Source organism: Perna viridis, chromosome 7 (genome assembly GCF_037379345.1).
Source record: "Perna viridis isolate PV_CMFRI_1.1 ecotype Kerala chromosome 7, ASM3737934v1, whole genome shotgun sequence".
Taxonomy (NCBI): Eukaryota; Metazoa; Mollusca; class Bivalvia; order Mytilida; family Mytilidae; genus Perna; species Perna viridis.
In genome coordinates this window covers 46,592,242-46,618,107 of record NC_142451.1, presented here as the reverse complement: position 1 = coordinate 46,618,107, position 25,866 = coordinate 46,592,242, and the positions used below count along the sequence as shown (strand labels likewise).

The window sequence follows — 25,866 nt, the reverse complement described above, 5'->3', positions numbered from 1 at the left end:
AAGTTTGTTTTATTGTCCGAAAAACTTAAGCCTCCCTCCCATTACTTAATATTTTATGAAATATAATAATTTACACGACCATAACTCTAGCAACAAAATTCAGCAGATCAATAATTCCGGGTAGAATGCAAAACTACATAAAATGTTTTTGCTGTATACAAAGTTTCATAGAATCGGTTTGATCAGTAGTTTAAATGGATTGCGGTGACTAGATGAATGACGAACAAACGGAAACATAACATTGTATCCGGGTCATGAATGGTATAACCTTGGGTAGACCTCTGGATATTTTCGTTTCAAATATTCTGAATATTTCGTTACGACTTGAGTATTTCAATGAAAACCTCTGAATATTCCTGTGAATACCTGAATGTGCTTGTGAAAACCTAACTGTTTTTGATTGACTGATTGTTGGGGTTTAATGCCCGAGCAGCAATATTTCAGCTATATTCAGGCGATAAACATGAAATGGATGACAAAATGGATATAATGATGATAATGAAATGAAAAAAGAAATGGGACACAAGGGTAATAGGGTCCACAATTTTTGATTGCCACAAGAAAAAGGGAGGGATTGGGTAGGATCGGGCAATTTAGCCTCCTGTGGCGGAGAGCAAAGATTCCTACTCATATCGAATACCACAGCAGAGTTCTTTAACGTGCGAGGAAGGTGGCATCTTTCCCACCACGGTTCGCCACTATGGTTTGCGATCAGGTTTTCCGTATTATAGCCTGACAACCCCAGCATGTAACATGCCAGAGGTACCCATTCCACCACGTGGGGCACACAACCCAGTTGCTCTGTAGGCAGAGCGCCATAGCCCCCGGCTAGGGTTCTAAGCACTATTTAGTCGCCTTTTACGACAAGCTTAGCGCTGTTGCAGGCCTATTCTTTTGACACCCGGATCTGCACGGGGCACTAACTATTTTTGTGAGGACCTCTTTATATTTCCACGATGGCCACTGAATATTACCGTGAAGACCTGAATATTTTCGAAAAGAGAATAAAAATAATGTTCATATTTTTTATTAATCGAAAAACTTTTTAACAAATACTGTTCGTGCTGAAAAAAAAAATGCCTACACAATAATAAAACAGAATATCTGAATATCAAAGCACCAAGTCATCTGTCTCAAGCCAATCAGGCGACGAAAAACAGCTATCTGCCATGGTCAACTTTTAGCTTTGAAATGATGACGACTGGGCTGCAGCCATTCAACAAGGCATTCATATTTCTCATTGGTCAATTATCGATTAATGAATATGGTTATTTCATGTCACAAACCATCTATAGCACCGCCTTCCTCGTTATCCAATGCTTCTCATAGTCTTCTTGAATAATTCAGAAGATCGTGCTATAAATATAACAAAAACATTTTTTTTACCAAAAAACAACACCTGACACTTGCAGCCTTCCTTACTTTTAAACTTGATTTCTCCAATGTAATATATTATTTAGAAAAAAAAACTTCCAAATCTTTCCGACTCAATTAAGTACCCTTGCATATACATATATTTTTACAATGTCGCATTTTCAGTCGGCATATTTTTTATACAGGATACCATTATACACCGCCTGTTTTGCGCCTGCCTGCCTACAGTGCTCTATATCACATGTTCATTGATTGCTAAAAATAGATTATACCACAGTGTTGTCAGTTAACCATGCCGAAGGAAGTTGACCACGGATTTACTGGGGAATGCTATCCAGATTATTTTAATCTTAAAGCAAGGCCAATAGTCAAGGAACAAAAGCCAGGACAATTATCGGACGAGGAAATTGAACAATTTTTCTCAAAGGTAAATAGCAATCAATGTTTTGAAGAATATGTCGAAACTGTCAAGGTAAAGTCCGGGTTTAGAAGTCATCATTATTTTTTTTACAATATTGTTTAGTATCATAAATTCGTACATGTGTACTCACATTGCAAGTTACAAATTCTTTCTTGATATATGATTGTTATTGAACAATCTTTGTATAAAACCAATGATGTTATATATCACATGTATATTTGTGTATTTTTATACTCCGATCTATAATTTAACATATTTAGATTACATTTGAAGAGTCGGTAGCTTTGTTAAAGTGTAAGGTTTTTAACTAGGATGACGAAATGTTTTTTTGCAAAATACTCTAAATGATGTATAAGAAAATGAAACACAAGATTTAGAACCGGGGGGAGGGGGTGGTGAGGAGAAGAACAAAGCTTTATTGAAATGACAAATGTATACATCATTTCTTCATTTCGGAAGGGTTCTGTATGTTACGAAACATCAAAAGATTTATTTATAATCAGATTAGTTTAACATGACAAACAAAACTTGTTTAGTCCTTACAATCAATAAAAAAGATCTGAATGCACCATCAGTTTGAACTTTCTTTGTTGACCATTTTATATCATCTTTCTATGCTTCCAGGGATATGTTATTGTGGAGAAATTTTTCACGGAGGAAGAACTGCAGCCTGTAAAAGATGCAGTCAGCGAAAATGTTGAAAAACTGGCCCAGAAACTTTACAAAACGAAACGGATTAAAAGTGAGTTTATTGATTCATACAATGAAGAACTGATGTTTTACAAATCATTCAATATTAGGAAAATGCATTCAGTATTTATCTAATTATGGAAAATTTATGTGTTGCTAATAATGTTGTGTAATGTTATTTGATCAATGGAATTACCCACTAGTTAAAAACTGGTTTTATTACAAATCCTCTTAATTGAAATAACGTTCAGAATTGTATTTAAGTGTCCATTGTGTACACAATATGTGTCTCGTACACAATTATCTTAATATATCTAATCTATCAAGGTAATTTTTGTCAAAGTGTTGTTGTTATCTAAGTCCTTGGTCAATATTCAAGTCGTTGGTCAAATTTCGCTTCGAGGTCAAGCACAAGGCTGTAAACTAAATTATAGAACATCTTTGTAATAAAAACAATGCATTCACGAACAAAAACAAGTGAAATTTATATTTTAGCCATACTAATCAAGGGGTTCGATCTGTGGCTGAGTTGAAAGCACTGCAGATTTTAATGTTTTAATAGAGCTTCAGATTTGAAATTGAAACACGTCATACAGCTTAAAAGACACCTAAGGGAAGTAACTAGTCCATTAAATGTTTATTACTTGATGTATCTGAATTATATATAAACACAAAACTCACAGCATCACCCGGGTTTATGCCATTGTCGTTAACATGGTACATATCGCTAACACGGTTGAGCAAAAACAAAACAAACCCGAACATGTTGTCAGAAAATGGTAAGTTTCTACTATTTATTCATCACTTTTCAGGATAATTAAAATATAATACGCCTTTTAACTCGCATATGAATGCTTATTTGACCGTACATGTAGTGACGGGATCGATTCAGTAACTTGCAAAAAACGACGTGTCAAACTAGGTACACCCCAAAAAAAGACATATTTTTTTCGTATATTTCCATCGAGTGTGGAAGGGGAGAGGAAGATTATGACAAATCAACACCTTTAACAACCATTTTACAACATTCCCTTCCTGAACCCGACACTTAATATGACGATTGATCAATGCTGAAACACCACATTCTACGAGTATAAATTCACGTAGACAGGTTTTCCTTTCCTGTTTTATTTCTTAGGTTTGCACCGAGAGTTGGGTTTTTATGAAAGACTGACAGCGATAGAGGAAGAATGGCCGGGAGCAAATATTTTGATGCACAAAGGAGATGGGATACCAGAGGTATTTACATCAGATAAACTTTCGAAGTGCAGCTAACATTATGTAGATGTTACATGTGTTAATTTTGGTTATTTTTTAATTTTATATAGAAGTATTATACTCTCTATTTGCACTTGTTATATGGAGTAATTTAATCGGATTGTATGATACTCATGTACTAAATCATTTTTTTTATGTTATAGTCTTTTAAAGATCTGTGGACCAACGAAAGACTTTTGAATGTCGTAGAACAGTTAATTGGACCCGAAATAGCAGGACATCCGGTATGGAATCTGAGGACCAAAACACCACAGAATGAAGCAACAACTGTTCCCTGGCACCAGGGTGTGTGTGTACAAATAAACAATGTGTACATGTTAGGGTGCTGATCTTTTTAGGGTCTGCTCATGCACTCACGATTTGTATTCCTGTTAGGCAATGTAGAGCAATGACACCATAACATTTACAATGGGATAAAGCACCTATGATCAATATTTTACAAACTGAGATATTCACAGTAAATCACAAAATTGTCTTTAACCTGCAAGTGTCTTTGGTTCCTGTGTTGTGTTGTTAACAACGCAGGAACTTGATGTTTTCATTTAACTGCAGATTGTGGTTACCTTGACAACACGTGCTATAAGACCTTACAACCAACAGCTTGGATTCCTCTCCTAGATGCCACTGAAACAAATGGTTGTATGCAGGTGAGTAAGGATTCAAAAACTTAGATTGCCATAGTACCATATGTATAAGGAAAAATGAATAAAGAATTATGTAAATTTGTACTTACCAATATTTAGTAAAAAAAAATCAGTTAAGGTTGTGTCCCTTTGTGTAGGTTGGGGTAAGGTATTCTGTTAAAGTGTAGTAGTACATGTATTTGATGATTTGCTGTTATGCAAGGGTTGAGGGTTTATTGCATGTTTGTTACGAGTAAGATTTACCTATATGCTGTTTCCTTTTCAAGCGAGTATTTTCTCGGTGTTATATAAGAAAAGTGTGCAAGCATCCGGTTGGGAAAAATGTTAGGTTTGGTGTGGAGAACACTAGAGTCCAATCCTTTTGAATTTCTGCATCAGTCACTAAATAAGGTGTTACAGTATAATTTTACATTACGTGTACCTTAAGGTTGCCAGTGGTGGGCACCAGAAAGGATTGGTAGCTACCCATCAGTGTTGCTATGGTAACACATGGTATGTCATGCTCGAGGAGGAGGAAATGGAGAAAACTTTAGGTTAGTATCTTTAGAGAATGTTAATGCATACTGGTACTATTTAAGGTGGTAGAACTAGGGTGAGGGACATAACTCTTGAAATCGATGATATGTTTGTATCATATTCAATTTCACCAAAGCCTATCAAGCTTTCATTTGAAACATAATGAAATCAGTCCAAGTTACTTTGATGCTTGCATAAGATTGATGTAAAATGCTGAATACACACGTTCCAGTGATTTGTGAGAGTTATGTCCCTTACCCTAGGTCTACCTCCTTGATTTCATTTTGAAATTAGGGAAAATGTTTATGAAGAACTCTAACAAATAGGCTTCTGGAACAGGGTTATGTTGCTACAAGTTTGAAGTCATCACTACATAAGCCGAGTATCGCCCTTCAACCGCTTGTAACGACTTTCAAGTTGAAATTGTGCATGTCACACCTACCTAGTTCGATTTCGGAATCATTTATGCATTTCCTGTATGCTGATACCAAATTTGCTACAAAAATTACATTTATTATTGAAGTTTCAATAATTTTCCACGCGAGACAATGTTTTGTTGACATTTTGAACCGTAATAGAGAGTAGGCGGAGCTTGTTACCTTTGGAACGGAACGGAGCAGAAAATCTTACAGAATATTTCAAAATTCCGCTGAAAAATTACGTGCCCGTTTCTCTTCCGTTCCAAAAGTAACAAGCTCCGCATACTCTCTATTACGGTTCAAAATGTCAACAAAACAGGGTCTCTCGAGGAAAGTTATCGAAACTTCAATAATAAATGTAATTTTTGTAGCAAATTTGGTATCAGCATACAGGAAAATGATTCTGGAATCGAACTAGGTAGGTGTGACATGCACAATTTCAACTTGAAAGTCCTTACAAGCGGTTGAAGGGCGATACTCCGCGGTACCGCTAAATCTCGAACTTTTTGTATGGCACATCGTTCTGACCCCAACCCGACATATCAATATCCAAATATTAAAGAGGAGGGTTGCAGGGTCAGAGGAAATTCGGACTACTGGTCCATGCTCCCAGTTTTTAGTGGAGTCCGAGTTGCTCATTTACTTTTGTTACTTTGTATGTATGATTTTAGTTACTTTGTGTTCTTTGTTGTGTATGTCTGTTTTCCATGTCTGGTCTTTGTCCCTGGGTTACATTCTTTTGATTACCGCTATAACCTTGGTTCCCTGGATTACTCTTTCCTTAAACGTGTGCTGTTGCATTAAACATTGACCATACATGTAAGAGGGGGATGCTGTATTGAATAGAACCAATAAAACGATCAAAAGATTTGACGAACTAATTATTGCAATTCATTACCATCAACTCTAGACAATCTGTAAATAAGGTTTGTGTTCATTTTGCGCCAATCGAAGAAAAGATAAACAAGGTACATGTAGTTATATGGTTCACTAAAGTGCCAATTGTATTATCTAGTAATTTCATAGAGAGATGTTATGATCTAATATCCTGGATCATTGCTAAGAGATTAAGTTGTACACAGAGGAAAAATGCAACATATGTTTTCCATATTTTTCTAAACCATATGAAACCCATACGTTTTACATGTGTTTTTCATATGATATTTATATGTTTTCAATCAATATTATAAATATGTGGTATAGGTTAAGAAATGTTTCCCAGATGATTTCAATCATTAAAGGCATGTGTTTTTATTTGAAAATATGCAGTTTTTTAATTGTATTATAATTGGCAAAGTAGATTTACTGGTCGTAAACATCTGCTTCCATATGATATGAAAACATGTATGTTACAATTTTTTTCTGTGTAGTCTATGAATTTCGTTCCTTTTCAGACCTTGACATGAAAAAGGATATTGTAACATGTGAGGTGCCATACGGGGGAATGTTGTTGTTGAACAACTTAATACCACATAGAAGGTATGGATCATGTAAAAAAAAACACATTATTTTTTGGGGGAAATTTATCAGTGGTTAAAAAGCGAGGATGTCTCGGTTATAATAAGATGGTCGTAGCAAGTGCAATCATAGATATAGATCTTCAGTTTGAGAATACTGGTTGTTGAGAAGCAGGGATCTTTTAAACATAATTAATAATGGCTATTGAGAAGCAGGGATATTTAATTTAATAAACACTCAAGGTGTAGAAACAGGCATCTTCATTCGAATAAAACATTCGGAAATAATATGTGGGCTGTGATTTCCCCACCCCACCGTGCACACACCCTCACTCGTAAACCAATATATGATTTTAAGCTACCTTTAAACCTCCCATTTATGAATCATTTTGTCGCAAAAAAATATACTGTAACATTTTTGTATTTTTTGGCAATTTTTTAAACCCCACTGGGGCAAAAATCCATTGTTTATGTTTTTTTCTGGATTCTCCGAACTTCTTCTTTTTACAAAACAAAGTGAATAGATATATATAGATATTAACAAGTAAACATATGTCTCAGCCTTACAGAGATACCCAGAAAGTTGCGGTAACACTTCGAGTTTTGGAGTAAAATAGAAAAAATGTACCCCTATCATACCGAAAAATCGCTTTAATTAGTATATATTTCAATGTCAAAACCCCTAGGGAATTCAGTGAAATGTGGTATTATTTGGTGATATTTGTCTAGCATTATCATAATTATTTTTTCTGGGGTCATTTTGATGACTTGTGAGGATTTTTACATTCAAAATTTTCAAATATTGCAAAAAATGGACTTTCGATTTTCCCGTCAGAAGTCGCATAAATTCGATCCTACAAGTTATTTCTCAACTAAAAGGTCTCAAATTTGATATCATAAGATACATATTTTTTTTTATTTTCAACATAAATAAATAACGAATAATTTTCAAGAGTGACAGTAGCAGGTGATGTAGAAGAAGTTACGAAATTCTAAAATTTCCCCTTTTTAGTGATCAAAGTACATCATTATCTTAATCATGAATCCCTAAAATACGAGTTTTACTGTTGCGGTATGCTGTGAATGAGACTTTAATATGATACTACAGAAGTTTTATCGCCATCATCATGAACTCGTGGATCGTTATGGTGTATCCATCTGCACCATGAAAACTGATTTATTCAACGGTTCATAGTTTTCCTTTCCTCGTTTGTCTACCCCGGACTTGACTTATATGTCGGCGGGTGTTTCTAGAAAAGCAGAGGACGCTTACCCTACCGGTGCACCTGGTCCATGCTCCCAGTTTTTAGTGGAGTCCAAGTTGCTCATCTGCTTTTGTTACTTTGTATGTACGATTTTAGTTACTTTATGTTCTTTGTTGTGTATGTCTGTTTTCCATGTCTGGTCTTTTCCCTGGATTGTATTCTTTCGATTACCGCAGTAACCTTGATTCCCTTGATTACTCTTAGACCAGTTTTCTAGAGGTAGGGGTAATATTTTTAACAGTTATTTTGAAAATTCATTCTTGAGAATTAATTTCGCCTGATTTATATAAGAAGAAAATTAAAATATGTATCGAATGATACCAAATTGTAGACGTTTTAGTTGAGCAAAAAATCGTAGAAACGGGAAAACTAGAAAATCCCATTTTTTGCATTTTTTTATACATTCTGACTATGAAAATAACCACAAGTCATCATCAAAAGAACCCCAGAAGTATCAATTGAAATAATACTTAACAAAAATTACCAGTAGGTCATTTCTTACTAAGACATACATACTCTAGGGGTTTTGACATTGAAAAAATTGTCAGTTTAAGCGATTTTTCGGTGGGGTAGTAGGGGAGATATTTTTTTTATTTTACTCCAAAATCTATCTTTTATTGCTACTTTCTTGAAACAATTGCCAAGCTGCAACATTGGGCTACATGATGGTATCTATACGTACTTAGTTTCTGTACACCTGTTGTCCCAGGGAGACTTAGACTTTCGAACAATTGAGTGCATTAATTTTTGCTTTCTGACCAAATTGGGGTACAAATATAGGCTTAACCTGAGAAAAAAAATCCGAAAATATTCTTTGGCGACATATTGATTCGATAATGGGAGGCAAAAAGGTACCTGAAAAATACCATGAAGAAGATGAGTGCACGATGGACTATAATGATAAACGGAGAAATTCAATTTGATTTGCTCTTACTCTGAAAAAAAAACATTGAAGCTTCGATTTGATCGGCACTTACTACAAACAAACAGGGACCAACTTTGTATGATTTATTCATGATTCGATCGAGGTTTGAACCCAGAATCATACGGTAACACGAGATCATTGGGACAACGCCCTCCACTTTAAAAAAAAAAAAAACACTATATTTTAACTGACTCTGATTTTCTATTTTTGCTTAATATTCAGCAGATACATTTGTTCTTACCCTATGCTATGCCATTTCAGTCTGCCAAATATGAGCAAGCAGATCCGGTGGAGCTTAGATTTGAGGTGGCAAAACCCAGAAAAACCTGCTGGATTCTGGGGAATGAAGGATTCGTTGTTGATGAGAACAACCAAAGATCCTAACTATAAAATTGATTGGGAACCATTTGATGGTGTTAATAGAAGAGTAAAGCAGCGAGAAGCAGTAGCTGATGTTATCCCTGTATGAATTTATTAGTTCAATATAGCAGTTTTAAATGCCAGTCTGTATAAGAATCAAGCAGTGGGCGAAACACGTATAAAAACACCATTTTGAAAGTTTAATTTGACTATTTGCACCATCATATTTTAAGGAGAAAAGACTTTTTCATCTCATTTTGGTAAAATGGGTTTTAATTTCATTGAAATGAACATTTCAAGGGGAGACAACTTTGCCAATAACCTCATTTTTCTAACATTCTATCAAATAAATTATAAACAAATCCAGAGATCTAATACTGGGTTTTATCATTCATCAATGAGGGAAATTGTCAGATCAGTGGGCTTTTCACAAACATATTTCTGCTTTTTCCCATTTGCCCGGTTCTTATAAAAACTTACACCTAAAATCATTTTGTTTTTCAGCTTCCTAAAGGTTTTTTTTTAATTGAAAATGGAAAGGTTTTTATAGATACATCACAAAGAATATTGAAATTTTAAATCTTAAGACGTTTCAACAGATCTAAATGTTGACAATAGTAATCGATTGCTAGCTGTGCTGTGGGTCGATTTGTATTATATAGTGTAATAGAGCTTGTATCATGAAAGTTGAGACAGAACTACTGAAAGAAAACATAAGGAAACCAAACAAAACACACATTAAAAACTCAAAAACTCGTTGGCAAACCGAATTTCAATCTGAGACGACGCATTGGTCTGTGTTCCTTGAAATTTTCTTATAAGACCTATGGTAATATTGCCGCATATACTATTGTGGGATAGAGTCATACTGTAATTGATTTTCTAAGATTCGAAATTTATCATACAGGTACATTGGGGTAACTGACATTTAAGCTGTGCCTGTAGATACTTTAGAGTTTGGTTTTAGTGAATTACTATGTGGGTTATAAACTACAATGTTGATAGATAGATAGATACTTTATATTGATGTACAGCTTTGCAGATATAATCATTATACCACATTCATAACACAGTCATTTCAATAAAGATATTAATGCTTTTTTTAACAACCACCCTCTAGAGGCTTATGGTGCAATATCATTAAAGATTTATTACAGTTGTAACATACTTTATATAAATGTATTATTACTTTTTAGCCTCCAGAAGTTGAATGGGACTTTGACACAGCATTGGAAGGACCATGGATGAAAAAATGGGAAATAGTTCACATGAACAGACATACAGACAAACTTAAAGATGGAATATCTATTAGCTGGCACAACATTACTAAAGCCTAAACAAAGAATTATTGATCAGTTTGCTATAATGTAATCAATATTATATTTTACTGAAATTTTCTATACTTAAAACCAGTATGTTATGTAACATATTTACCACCTCACAATATACATGCTGGGAAAATTGTTTTCTTTATAACATAGGATCACAGGGGCAGAACCAGGATTTGAGTTTAGGGGGGGGGGCGTTAATTGAATTAAATGCCGTGCAAAGCAAGGCAAACATTTTTTTGGGGTGAAACTTGTGGTGAAAATTTTTTTCTTACCAATTTAGGGGGGTTGTACGCCTGGTACGCCAGTCCTTGGATCCGCGCCTGGATCATCATTGTGTAAGGTAATATTTCTTCAGTAGGTACATGTACACTATATTAATGACTGACATTACACACACTTCATATACTCCTAGGTTATTGACAACATCCTGATTCAAAATCAGAACACGTTTTTTTTATTATGTATCATATTGTAAATATTACATTGTATAATTCACACTGCATTACCAATCAGGGTGTTAAAATGTTAGTGCAGTTTTAATGTATATCTGGTCATAAATATTTTAATTTCATATTAAATTTTATCATAAAGGCAGACATTTATATTCCTGGGCCTGTTTATTTATTTTTATATATGCAATAAACATTGCAGAGGGTTGTACAATGGATGCCTATAATATCATAAATATAAACATCATTCATGTGTATACATGTATATGTTATAAGTATTTTTAGGTATATATCCGTTTTTCCTATGTAAATGAGACGGGTATATTTTATATTATGTTGCTGTCATTGAGGTTATAGCATATTTTTATTGTTTAAGAAAGATAATTTTACAAATTGAATACATTTTTATTGAATAAAAGTGAAAGATTTAATAAAGCATACTTGTTTTCTTGAACGTGTGGCTGTTGTTACTATTAAAGTTGTCCTTTCATTAAGTTTTACAAACTATTTATATTGTTTTTGTTGTTCCCCGTACATCATGGTACTTTAGCTGCAACTGTTGATGATTATTGGCGGTTTTTGTGGTCTTGACTATCCTTACGGATCTCGCACGACCGCCCCTTACGGGCATTCTGTTAGTAAATGTCTGTTAGTAGTTGGAGGTAGCGGAGGCCTACTCCCAGATCCCACGTGGGTCCGAGAGCGTTTCCCTACTCTAAGTGTTTGGGAGTACGTCAACGTGAAGAGTGCTGTAACTGTTTTATGAGCCAAAGCTATTTATCAAAGTCTCCTTGAAATCGCCGAAAATCTAATGACCACTGATATTTAATTTCTTTACCTTTTACAAATCTCGTGTACCAAACTCCATGATGTTAACACCTGAACTATAATAGTTGTGCAATTGTTGGATCAAGAGGTTCTCTTGGGTAAAAACGCCCCGTAATGTTGGAAAAAAATGTATTATTTTTTATCAAAAAGGAGGACAAACATGAAGAAATAATAACTTTGACACTTACTTTTTCCTTTTCATAAACTGCTGGATGAAAAAATTACTTTAATGAACTGAATCTAAACTCCCTTATATAAACTATGATCTAACTGATCCGCCCCTGGTAATGCCTTTTATCAGCTACAGTATACTAAAATCCAGCAACCTACACGACTCGCACAAAATAACTCCTAACTTAACGCGTTATGTATTATGTCCTCGTTGCATATTGCATACAAGTATAGAACATATATTATGGAATATAGGAAAGTACATGTATGATCTATCGATATTTATTTCTTCTACTTGTTTTTAACACGGCTAGGTAAATTTTTAACAAACTAAAGCAAACTAAAACTGCAAATGCTCCCTTCGATGCTGTAAACACTATACTGGATATTGTACGAATAAATAATTTTACATGGTTGTACAGGAACCATATTATTTTACCATCCCAACTATGCCATGAACTTCCTCCATAGTGAGAAAAAAACGTGTTCCCATATAGCTCCTGGTTTAAAATCCATATTTGTCTTCTATGTTTGTATAAGGCATATTTTGCTGATAAATATACCGGCCCAGTAGAAGCCATGGCTGTTATGTAGGGGAAAGGGTATTTAACCTGTGCAGGTAACAGACCAGATATAACGTATTTCAGAAAAGGGTGACCTCTGGCTGCAATAATTAGATCAGTTGCAAAACCGTATGGCTGTGTTCGCATCAGACCAATTCCCTGACCTTGAAAATTGGACAGAATGAATCTAATTGACTTGTTAACACATTCAATGTCTAAATCTGAATATATTCCTCCATAATGATAAAGCAACAAGTATCTTACTGCGTCAGTTTTTGAAATGTGGATGTTGTAACTACGGTAAGCTTCATAAAACCAAGGATATTGGTTGCGCACAAAACGGTCTATTTCATAGTCTGTCCAAAACATATAAATAAATTCGTTGTATAAACGTTGTTGATGGTGTCTAACAGATTGTTCTATCCATGACCTCTGACCTCGCTGCCATTCTAATGGAATATGGTCATGATATGCATGTATGAATATTTGATGAATAATAAGAGGTATTCCATTCATGGTTGTTTCCTTGATTGGGCTGATTGTTAGATTCTTTGGTGCTTGTGATAATTTTATTGCCTTGTTGAATTTAAACAGTGATAAAATCAACAGTAACAGTATAAAATTGAAGCCTAAGACAAGAATCGCACTGATAGTTCTAAATACATGTCTTTTTCTGATCATCATGATGTCTAGGGGAAATGAAAACACCTACAAACGATAACAATTCAAACTAAAAGCGGCATCAAGTGTATTTTTATATTATTTTAATCCTTAACTTTTTTTCCTGATGTCAAGATGTAAATTCGTGGACTTTATATCAACTATAACGTAATCCAAAATTTGAATTTGCTGTAATGCACTCTATCTCTTTCTTCGTTTATGTTTCACTTGAAATATTTTTCTATAACATGAGATTTCGAATATTTTTCCAATTACATAGAAATCGCCGTTCTGCAGTTAATATATGTTTCATAGTTCTAATCTCTTGAGCAAACGGAATCCTCCTTTCTTTCAATTTAATTTAGCAACACTTTAAATTTAAAGCCTATATAAAATTAATATCGAACATACGTCTGAATTTAATATAATAGCAGATTAATGCATAAAAACATATGTCATAAGTTATCAAAGCGTTCAATGACATAGGTCTTACTTGAAGTGGCAGTGAAATCAATGCATTGTTGATATGGACTCTTAACTAACCAAAAATGTTATATAGCGCTTTTTTGTCACGATAGTAGGTCTGTAGAAACCATGTGCATTAGTACAACAATAGATCACATATCATACCAGCTTAGGAGAAAGAATAGGTTCAACTTTTTTGCTGTGTAATATCCATTGCTTACATTTAAGTAGGAAGTAGTGATAGAAGCGAGACGTCCAGTCAGCCTAAAGGTATGTACCAGTTTGGGTATTTTAAACGATTTTTCTGTTACCTGATCGAGAATAGTATGTAAGGACAATGTCACTCTATATTATCTACGTTTAAAGCACTCACCCATAGAGAAGTAATATTTAAACCAAAGAGGATAGTATTTTATAAATGTCAATCGATTGTTTTTCAGAAATAGGGACTATTGATTAGAAGTAAACTGAAAACAAAGTTCTATCTTTAGATGAAGTGCTGGCCTGTTATCTAGACAAGGAACGCGATTTTTTCCTCCTACAAAACTTCCATGAGAATATGAAAAGTTTAAAAGTACTTCTATTATAAAATTAATTAAAGGTGCTCGGTTAAGATAGGTTTCGATGACAAATGTTAGGGTAATAAAACTCCAAGATTTTGATACATGTTCTGTTTTCATGAACTTTATAAAAAGGGACAATGCAATATATCGACTGAAAAAGTGACAGTTTGTATGTCGGTAGGTTTTGAGTAAATTGATACTTTAATGAAAATAAACCTTGTCCTTGATCGCTTATAATCAAACTATTCTTAAGATGTCGTTCTCTGTACACTACTTATTATTTGAAATAAACATACCAAGAACTAATTGTGAAATTGACCTCTGTAGGTTGGGAGTACACCCTGTATGTCATGTTTTTGGATGCCACACAGTAAACCCCCTCTAAATACCTCAAAATTGTTTTCTTCAAATATCACACAACACATAAAGATCCCCAACAAAAACTGATTTTTTTAAAAGAAACTTTAAGACGTGTGCCAATGACGATACCATGGTGGGTAATTCCTACTATTCAATCAGTCACGTGACTGTCAAGAGCACATGAGTCTGTTTATGTTGTTCGATTTGATCGTTGTCTGTTGTCCTGTTGGTGCTCCGGCATCGTTTTATTGGTGGATTACCCTTCATTTGTACCCGATGTATTGTTGCTCCTTTTTCTCATCAAATCCCTACATTTTCCTGTTTCAAAATTGTGCAGTCTATCTGTTTAGTTTTAATCAAATTATTAAGTACAAATTTGTGTAAGAATCAGGCAATGAATGTCACATCATTTTTCTCAATTTGGTATGTTTTGCATCAAATGTACTCAACACATATAGAAAACAATGGAAAAACTATTTAGATTTATCTTAAAAAAAACTGTGAAGTAAATATCTGTTGACTGCTTATAAAGGGGAAAAGTGGAGAATTTTTTCACATCATTTTTCCGCAGTGCATTTCAACTAAACAACTAAATTTGATCTATCGTTTTTTTAAAATGCAAAAATTACAAAAAATGATGGTTTACTTATTTCCTGCGATTATTAAGTGTTAAAACTTGGATAATGCAATAAGATCTCTGCGTTGTTTTCTACATGTGCCACACCTTATACACATATTTAGCCTTATTTTTAGACAGAGAAGTGGTAAACATACATTTTCCAATCTCTATAAACCTTCATATTATTCTACCGTCTCAGTTGTGCTTAGAACTTCCTCCATATTGTTGAAAATATTTAGCATAAAGCGTCGGTCTTAAAGCCCATATTTCTTCCTTATTTTTATACAAAGCGTATTTTCCTGTTAGATAAATGGGACCCGTTGATACCATGGCGGTTATATATGAGAAAGGGTAATCAATCTGTGCTGGTATTAAACCTGTAATAACGTATTTCAGAAACGGATGACCTTTGGCTGCAATAATTAGATCAGTTGCAAAACCGTAGGGCGTTGTTCCCATGAGGGCTATTCCTTTATTCTGAATACTTGACAGGATGTATCTTATTTGTTTAGCATTACTTCCTACGTCTAAATCTGAGTATATTCCACCAAAATGATAAAGCAACAAATATTTTAATGCGTCAGTCTTACAGACAGGCATACTGTAGCTTTGGAATGCTTTATAAAACCAGGGATATTGTTCACGTACAAAAACGTCTATCTGATCATCTGTCCAAAGAATGTATACAAATTCGTTGTAATGTCGCATTTCCCCATATTTAACCGACTGGTCTGTCCAAGACTTTTGTGCCCTTTTCCTTCTGGAAGGGATGCTATCAAGATACGTGTGCATAAATATTTGATGTATAATCAGAGGTATACCATTGACGGTTGTTTCCGTTTTTGTGCTGACTGTCAAGTTCTCTGGTGCATGCGATAGATGTATGACCTTGTTGAAATTCAGCACCGAATAAATCAACAGTAATAGTACAAAATTAATAACAAAAATCAAGATCACAGAAGCAGTTTGTAGTATTAGCTTCCAGCATCTTAATAACGTCACCATGTCTGATGAACAAAAAGCAAAACATTTAATTAGACTAGTAAAGATAGTGAGCCCCTATAGGGACAGGTGGTGGAAAAGATATCGAACGTATAATACTAGTATAATGGTAATGTATGATAAATAATTTTGAATTTAGCAGTTGTAAAACATTTGAATTTCTAAATTCTAATTGTTATCATTAAGTATAACATGATGGGCTTTTTTTTTTTGGTTCGTTTTTTTTTATTGTTTTGGTTACAACATACCAAATTGTGGGTGAAATTAAACATGCTGTGAAGTGGCTTACATTAATCATGAATAAGAATAATGAAAAAGTGAAAAATAGCCACGTTAAAAAAGTAAAAAGGAATTACAACCAAATAAAATACAAATAGATCTCTTCTTTATTCTTTATGTTTAATCTAAGCCACTTCACAACATATATTATTTTTATATTTGTAGGGTAGATATTATTAACATTTTTTACGTTTTATTTGTATAAACTTATGGTGGCCTTGAGTTTCCTTTTACTTTTCATCATGGTGGGGATGTTGTTTGTTTGACATATTTAACATATTCACCGTTTTTATTCCCGTCACCTTATGTCTGATTCAGTCACAATAAACAAACATTCTCTTCTTGTTTGTTTGGAACATGTAAGATTTCTTTGATATTTATTTCCGAACAATAATAGTTTTCCAAATTATTTGTTTTGAAGCCAAATGAATGCCTGCATTGATTTACCGTTATATCATACTTGATAATAAACTTTTTTTTCTTCTCTTTTATTTTAAAGATATTTGTAACATTTCATATCAGAGTTTATTCCCGTCAAAATAATTTTGCCCTTTTCTTTAGAAAATATCAACAACAGACTATCTACTGGATACAAAGAACTTGCTTAGGGAGACTATACAGGTAATATTACAACTTATGTTCATCATTACTTCAGAAATAAAGTGTTTTCATATGTTTAGAACCACCATAATTATTGTTATGGTTAATTTATGAATAAAAGAAAAACAAATAAATGAAATTTAAATTGTAATTGCGTATCTTCCAGAGGTCTTCATGCACAAACAAATATGGTTTTCATGTAATTTTGGAAAGAAAAACATTTGTTTTCATGCAATTTCATTGGCAAAAAAATATACTTCCATATCGGTTCTAAACATAATTTAATATTCCGTCTGATTAAAAAGAATATGAAAACATTTTGTTTCAATTTTGCCATTAAAGGTCATACCTGATAATGAAGAATATCCTTAACTCAACAACTCCTTTACGAACGGTAACTTCAATTCTCGATTTCTGCTCGATTCTTCGAAACTCTTGTAACGTTTATGATGAATGTAATTATTCAATTTAAATTGCGCTGGTAACTTGTCGTGATATTCGAAATTCTTTGTCTTCAATATTTAAACATTTTGGCATTAATTTATAATAGGGAATAACACTTCTAGGCAAAGGCTACTAAACTATACATTGTTGTGCCTTTTATATTTTTTGTGAACATCTGGTATCTGTTCAGTATCATTTAACGTATTTTCAGATAACGAAGATAACATTTTCCCTAATTTCAAAATGAAATCAAGTCTAAAAAAACACTAATAAAAAAAAGAATTGGAGTTTAATTCTAGAATTATTTATTATCTTACATAAAAGTATTAAAACAAAAACAATATCATATAGATGTTTTGTATGTTGATACCGTCAGTGAATACTCAATTTTCAAATATTTGAGACACGGTGATATAACAAAGAAAATAAAATCGTATAGTTTGAGTAACTAGGCAACAGTCTATTGCATCAACAAGGTGAGCCAGTAATTGGAGCTTTGATGCTATACACCCCAGCCGGAAGTATTCTCGGGTTATCTGGACACTTGTATCAGTAACTTTCTTATATTTCCAATTGTACATGCTTAATTCATTATCATTAAATTTTTATTTGTTTAAAGAATAATCAAGGGAACCAAGGTTATAGCGGTAATAAAAAGAATGTAATCCAGGGACGAAGACCAGACATGGAAAACAGACATACACAACAAAGAACATAAAATAACTAAAATCATACATACAAAGCAAAAAGCATGAATGAGCAACTCGGACTAAACTAGAAACTGGGAGCATGGACCAGGTGCACCGGTAGGGTAAGCGTCCTCTGCTTTTCTAGATACACCTGCCGAGTTATTTTCGGTCACTTGTTATTTTTTATTTAAACACTTTTAATTGATAGCACCAGACCTTACTTCTGAACCCATTACTCATCTGTCTGTAATATATAGCAAAATATGAGTATGTTCTTTTTCTATGTAGGCAACATACAGAACATTGATAATAATACAATAGTTCAACGACAGGTAACAATTTAAACTGATGTCAGACTTTTTATATCAGTTTCCACTACAGTTGCAATCACTTCTAACCTCAGATAGAACAGAAATCCTGACAGATCCTGACAGGGTCTGACAGAGGCTGTCCTGGTCTGACAGAGGCTGTCCTGGTTCAGGACACATTTTGTCCTATTCCCTGACAGATCCTGAAGAAACTGCCTTGGGTCGTGACAAAGACAATACGAAAAGCTGTTCTAAACTGTCATACCCCTGGACAGTTCCTGACATAAAATCTTTCTTTCTGTGTCACGTAATTTAGAACAGGAAGTCCGCGATTAATAAATGAAACCGTGTGACTAATGTAAAAAAGCAAATCCGATCAGAAAAAAATATTGATTTCAACATTTACATTGAATTTTCAATTATATATATAAAGCTCATCATGATCATCATCCCACAATCACTCGATCGTTGTTCCTGTTCCAATTTTCGTCGATCACAGCACGTGGATCACGGTCCAGCCACTCGTTCAGAAATTATCATTGTTTACATGTACATTTTTTTACATTCTGTCATACACCGTGATATTAATTAAATTTAGTTATTTAATTATAAATTTAAAGGTCTATGTTTTTGTTATAAGAGTAAAAGTGGTAACTGATAACTTTCAGATGTTTGGTAATTCTCCCCGAAGTTCACGATTGACAATGTACTTTTTGAGTGAAAGCTACTTCTAATAACATAATCATTCTAAAAAATCTTAAAATTGCTAAATATTCCGGTCAAAACTCTTCAAAATGCCGCTTTTAGCAACGATTATGGATTAGAACACTTCCAATTTACCTGCATGATCTTATATGTAGAAAATGTAGAAATTAAAAATGTTGATTTCATATTAGTGATTGTGACACCTGTATTTAAGCAAAAATTCTAAAAATTCTGCAAAATGTTTGAGTGCGAGCAGTTTTTTTCCATAAAGGTCTAAAACTATTGGTTAAAATGCTTTTTTTTCAATTTAACTATCATGTGGGTGACTGGGACACATATATTTCTGTTAAAATTCTTCAAAAATTTCATATTCCAGCATATGTATGAGTGCCCACTCTTTTGATTTCTATGAGGATCTACAATTAAAGACTAAATGCTAAATTTTGCAATCTAAATATCATATAGTGGGTGTGACACATTAATTTGAGTCAAAATTCTTTAAAAATGCCATATTCTTGCAAAATGTATAAGTACGAGCACTTCTCATTTCAATGAGGGTCTAAAATTAATGCTAAATTTTTCAATATGAATATCATGTAGTGGCTGCGACACATTAGTAAAAAAATGAAAATGTCATATTCTTGCAAAATGTATGAGTGTGAGCACTTTTAATTTCCACGAAGGTCTAAAATTAATTACTAAAATTCTTAATTTTTTCAATAAAACTATCATATAGTGGTTGCGACACATTATTTCGAGTCGTAATTCTTAAAAAAAATGTCACATTCCTGCAAAATGTTTGAGTGCGCACACTTTTAACTTGGTTGAGGGTATAAAATTTTTGACTAAAATGCTAATTATTTCAACATAACTAACATATAGGGCTGCGACATATTAATTTGAGTCAAAGTTCTTTAAAAATGTCATATTCTTGCAAATTGTATGAGTGCGCACACTTTTAATTTCCATGAGAGTCTAAAATCAATGACTGAAATGCTTAATTTTTCTATATAACTACCATATGGGTGGCTGTGACACACTTACTTGAGTCAAAATTCTTTAAAAATATTTTACTCTTGCAAAATGTATGAGTGCGAGCACTTTTGATTTCCACGAGAGTCTAAAATTATTGACTCAAATGCTATTTTTGTTGTTATATAACTACAATGTGGGTGACTGCGACTTATATATTTCAGTCAAAATTATTCAAAAACGTATATATACATCTGTCAAAATTCTTCCAAAATGTCATATTCTTTCAAAGTTTATGAGTGTGAACAATTTAAAGTTCCATAAAGGTCCAAAATTTCTGGATAAACTGTACCCTACCGGTGCATCTGGTCCATGCTCCCAATTGTTAGTGGAATCCGAGTTGCTCATTTACTTTTGTTACTTTGTATGTATGATTTTAGTTACTTTATGTTCTTTGTTGTGTATGTCTGTTTTCCATGTCCGGTCTTTGTCCCTGAATTACATTCTTTTGATTACCGCTTTAACCCTGGTTCCCTTAATTACTCTTTGAAATTGTCAATATATATAGGTACTATAGGTACTCTTTATCTGCAACCAAAAGAATTCAGTCCAAATTCTTTAAAGTCAGGTGCGTAGCAGGTATGACAGGCAATATTTTTTGTTGGTACTACATGCCATACATTAAAGTCGGGTAAAAAATGAAAAAAAAAAGTTTAAACATAACACAGCTTCCTTCCCGTCGTTCGAATCAGGATTCGGGTGCTACGCCTTTTTTTTCGGAATCATGCACATGTAGTGTATGTAATTAAGTCAGAGAAGTATTCTCGAGCTAATGACTATCGGAATCTGTCAGGAACTCTTCTAATCCACGTATCTGTTCTACTTAAAATAGTTCCTGGCAGGAGGGTGTCAGGACCCATGACAGATTATGACAGAGCTTATCCAAAGCCCTGACAGACCCTGACAAGGTGTGTCGCGGGTCAGAACATTTTCTGACAGTTTAGAACTGTTCTACGACAGCGAATCCTGACAGGATAGAAGAGAGGTTAGAAGTGATCGCAAATGTATGTATAGATTTTATTTATTCATGTTAATTGTTGTGTTAGTTTATTTTCTTTGTTTGATCGTTGTTCTGTTGATTAATGTTCTTAACATGGTTGCCTTGGTTTTCTTAAAGTTTTATATTGATGTTATCAGTAGCTGTATTTTAGGTGCACCCTCAAATGGTAGTTTATTGTAGAAACCTTTCAATATTGTCATTCGTTTTGATGGAAAAAGAGACCACCTCCATAGTATCGAAAAGAAATCAAGGACACCAAGATTCGAGCAGAAATATAATTCAAGGATAAAGACCAGCCAGACAGGGAAAACAGACACACACAACAAAGAACACGAAATTACCAAAATGACATCTACAAAGAAAAAAAGATAAATGAGTAACTCGGTCTCCATCAAAAGCTAGGAGCATTGACTAGGTGCACTGGTAGGCTAAACGTCTTTTCAAGCAACACCTGTCGAATTCTTCATACAATGTCATTTGTAACGAAAATGAAAAGGAAACCTATTACACAGTGAACCAATCGATTCTAATTGTGCAGATGGATACACCATTACGTTAATAATATTTCCACAGATTCACCCTTCGGGTAAATCTGTATTTCTCTCAAGTACATCACTGTCACTGTTTGTTCTATACTTTTGAATGAAGTATATATATAACTTATTATTATAAAGATAGCAGTGATTTATCGAATGTTCCCTGTGTAAAAATTTCGACGATCCGCACTGTGAAATAAATTGGGCAATTTCACTCTCAGACTTTCTCCCACCAAAACGTCACAACACATCACACCATGGAAATCAATCCGCCGTCCACAAAATTTGAATTTTATGTAAAATAGCAACAAATAAGAGAGAAAATCTATATAATAAACAGGATAATTAATTCTTTATCGTGAATAACCAAAATATAATCACTCGTGTCAAGAACGCATTTAGATTTAACTCGTGTGTGTGCAGAACAAGTTCCGCACACTCACTCGTTCAATCCAGGCGTTTATCGTAAATATATTGCAGTTTCATCAACTAAGGGAGATAATTCAATTTTGCCCTATCATTCTATTGCAATCTGCTGAAAATTGTTGGACGAACGAACTGTATATTCGTCTTCAATAGACCATAAATTATGCGCCAACATAATCAAATTCGTTTGTTTTTTTTTTTCGAGCACGATCCCATTTTTTAAAATTTTGCTTGATTCTGACAGATTCCAGCACTTAATTAAAGCCCGCGGTCATGCTAAAATTAAGGTAGTGGATATTTATAAAGTGCTCTAGTTTTTGAGTTAATTTTATGTACGAATTAAACAAAACAGATTAGTTTTGTATTTACTTGTCTTTTTTTATTATGATATAGATTACATTCCATGACATGAATTATAAAGCCCGGAAAGGACTGGTCCTGTTTTGATTCGGAAGAGTGGATTTGAAACATGTTATGGCTGTGGTCGATTGATTTTATTGCAAGTGAAAACAAAACAAAACAAAACAAAAATACTTCTTTGTCGCATATTTATTTGATAACTAGTGACGGTCATATAATTCTGATATAATTTAAGTGGTCAATACTACTTTGAAATATGCATGGTGATACAGGAGCTTAGGATTATGAAGTGTAAAGGATATAACATATTATAAATAAAGTCAAGAGAAGTTCTTACCGTCTGCATTGGATTCTGAATTATTTTTAAAGTTAAACCGGATAAATATTAAAAACCACTGAACCATGGTTCAGTTGACATAGGGTAAAAATTCAAACTTTAAAAATTCAAAAGATCAGTTTTATTACATACAAAATTGATAAAATTATACCTCATACTTTCACGGATTGCCACACGTCCTTCTTTGACTAGGGGGTCATGATGTCCAAACACTACACTGTGTAGTTTCGTATTTGCTTGTCTTTTTTATTATTATGTAGATTACATTCCGTGGCATGAATTATAAAGCCAGGAGAAGGACTGGTTACAAGCTCCTGCTTTTATCCGAAAAAGTGGATTTGAAACATGTTATGGTTGTGGTCGATTAATTTTATTGCATGTGAAAAAAATACTTCTCTGTCGCATATTTATTTGATAACCAGTGTCGGTCATATAATTCTGATATAATTTAAGTGGTCAATGCTACTTTGAAATATGCAGATAGATTTAGGAGCTTAAGATTATACAGAGTAAGTAAAATACTATTTTTTCAACTTCCTAAGAGTAAGCAAGGTAACAAAGATTCGAGTGGTGATCGGAAGAATATATTCTCAAGATAATGACTAGAAAGGGAAAAAGACACACACAAGAAAAAACACAAAATATACAAAATAACTCGTACAAAAAACTTGAGTAAATGAGCAATCCGGATTCCACTAAAAACTGGGTGGATGGACCATGTGTACTGATAGGGTAAGGGGGTGTAATGGAAGTTAGTATGTTCCATTAGTAAATTTTAATACATTCACAAACTAAGAGACAGTTCGTAATCATCTTTTTCATATGAAGTTGGGTTAATAAGTAGTTTGATATTATGTAGGAAGCTGGAAAAATATTGACGTATCGCCTTCCTCCTCATGTAAGTGATGTAATTTGTGATTCTGCAACTGAACGTTTACTGTTTACAAATTTGATCCTTGCTCCCAGTTTTTAGTGGAGTCCGAGTTGCTCATTTACTTTTGTTACTTGTATGTATAATTTTAGTTACTTTATGTTCTTTGTTGTGTATGTCTGTTTTCCATGTCTGGTCTTTGTCCCTGGATTACATTCTTTTGATTACCGCTATAACCTTGGTTCCCTTGATTATTCTTTGAAGAGAGCCTCTTTGAGAAATATAAATACTAAAAGATTCTTACCTATTTTTTTCTATTAATTTGTGTCCGTTTTCTTGGCGTTTCTACTGTCAGTTCCTTCCTCGGACTCCACTAAAAACTGGGAGCATAGACCAGGTGCACCGGAAGGGGAGGCGTCCTTAGCTTTTTTAGTTATATCCGCCGAGTTGCTCATAAAAGTCAAGTCAAGGGTAGACGAAAGAGGAAAGGAAAACTATGACACGTTGAACAAATCAGTTTTCATGGGGCAGTTGGATACACTGTAACGACCCACGAGTTCACGACTATAAAACGACTATAAAACTTCTGTAGGGATGACTTCAATCTTGTAGCAACATAACCCTACTCCAGAAGCCTAATTGTAAGAAGTCTACCGCGATGCTAAAAGTCTACGCAGTTACGGCAAGCTCCGGCATAACGTATGGGTTGTGATATGAAAACGCATGTGGTGAATGGATGTTGCCACACATGAAAGGAAAATTGACAATTTTGAATGAAAAGTCATCGCGTTTGTCGTAAAGTTTGGTCAATCGTTTTCCTTTACCACCGATCTCTAAGTGTAGGTCAAGATATGCGGCTGACTCTACAGTGTCTGTATCTGAAGTTCTTTTGGGTTGATGCAATGTATCAAATCCCGAAACTAGGATTGTTTAACGATAACACATCACCTATATAGCGGGAACTGAGATTATTAAATGATCTAGCTAAACGATATTCTTTCTTTCGGATCAGATCAGCTATGAAGTCAGCCTCATAATAGTGAAGGAATAGGTCAGCAAGTAGAGGAGCACAATTTGTTTCCATTGGAATGCCAACCGTTTGTTGAAAATGCGCCCACCACACTAGACAAATTTGTTGCCGATAAAAAATTCCAGTATTTTGATAACATCTTCTTCTGTATATTAAGAAGATGATTTGAAATTATTTTTTACAAAGTATGAGGGATCTCTTCCAAGATCTATATATTTGTTTCTAGGTGTACCATCTTTTTTTACATAAAAACAAAGATGTATAAGACAAAGATATAGCAAGTAAACTTTGCAAAGGTTTAATAAACGTTAGATGAAATTTAATTTTAAAACTCAAAAGCAGCTATATTAAATTTTATTGAAAGAGAAAAGAGAACGAGATAGAGAAATATATAAAATATCAGAAGGACAATGTAATTCAATAGAAGTATTTATCTCTTGATAGATTTCATCTTCTAAACTACAAACTATCGCTCGCTTATTGAAAGACTCTAAAGCCCAACTTGTACAGAACTATCAACCGCATTTATTTTTAGAAAAAGTCTCTTGTCAATTGAAAAGTTACAACCCTTTAAACTCAAAATTTCATTTCAATTCGGGGTAATTTTTTACTATGATTTGCAAACAAGCAAGTAATATGGGCGTGCCTGTCCAACTATTCTGCCTATCAACTGAAAAAAAATACTAACGAAGTCACCGAACGAATGCTACTTCCAATAACAAGTTCTCAAAGGAGAATTATGTTATGTCATCTTTGACAGGAGATACACAACTTTTCTACGCAAAAACCCAAACACTGCTTTCAAGCCATTGAAGTGGACAACATTTTGTGCCTATCTTATGCAATATGTCACATTATTAATGTGGTTGAGTTTCGGATGACGTTTTGA

General features: G+C 33.8%; 2 protein-coding genes and 2 long non-coding RNA genes across 10 annotated transcripts; 2 read left to right on the top strand and 2 right to left on the bottom strand.

The window, feature by feature from the left end:
- Window positions 1-1,011: 1,011 nt before the first annotated feature.
- LOC148612973 (uncharacterized) lies at window positions 1,012-2,424 on the bottom strand. The gene is made up of 2 exons (XR_015924535.1): window positions 1,926-2,424; window positions 1,012-1,356 (listed from the first exon to the last, which is right to left on the bottom strand). It is a non-coding gene; the product is annotated as an uncharacterized LOC148612973 (long non-coding RNA).
- LOC148612972 (uncharacterized) lies at window positions 1,625-11,583 on the top strand. The gene is made up of 9 exons (XM_088594916.1): window positions 1,625-1,801; window positions 2,420-2,537; window positions 3,624-3,724; window positions 3,907-4,048; window positions 4,316-4,410; window positions 4,835-4,940; window positions 6,737-6,821; window positions 9,251-9,452; window positions 10,546-11,583. Exons 1-9 carry the CDS (start codon window positions 1,667-1,669, stop codon window positions 10,684-10,686), a joined length of 1,125 nt encoding a protein of 374 aa, XP_088451042.1. The 5' UTR covers window positions 1,625-1,666; the 3' UTR covers window positions 10,687-11,583.
- An 802-nt stretch (window positions 11,584-12,385) lies between these two features.
- On the bottom strand, window positions 12,386-14,080 carry LOC148612971 (uncharacterized). The gene is made up of 2 exons (XM_088594918.1): window positions 13,982-14,080; window positions 12,386-13,399 (listed from the first exon to the last, which is right to left on the bottom strand). The coding sequence occupies exon 2, from the start codon at window positions 13,373-13,375 to the stop codon at window positions 12,401-12,403; it is 975 nt and encodes a 324-aa protein (XP_088451044.1). The 5' UTR covers window positions 13,376-13,399; window positions 13,982-14,080; the 3' UTR covers window positions 12,386-12,400.
- LOC148612970 (uncharacterized) lies at window positions 13,950-23,072 on the top strand. 7 transcript variants are annotated; one of them, XR_015924533.1, is made up of 5 exons: window positions 13,950-14,086; window positions 17,201-17,260; window positions 18,661-18,704; window positions 21,250-21,421; window positions 22,773-23,072. It is a non-coding gene; the product is annotated as an uncharacterized LOC148612970 (long non-coding RNA). The 7 variants fall into 7 exon arrangements; XR_015924530.1 differs by having other exon boundaries at window positions 14,080-16,469; XR_015924534.1 differs by lacking the exon at window positions 18,661-18,704.
- Window positions 23,073-25,866: the final 2,794 nt, after the last annotated feature.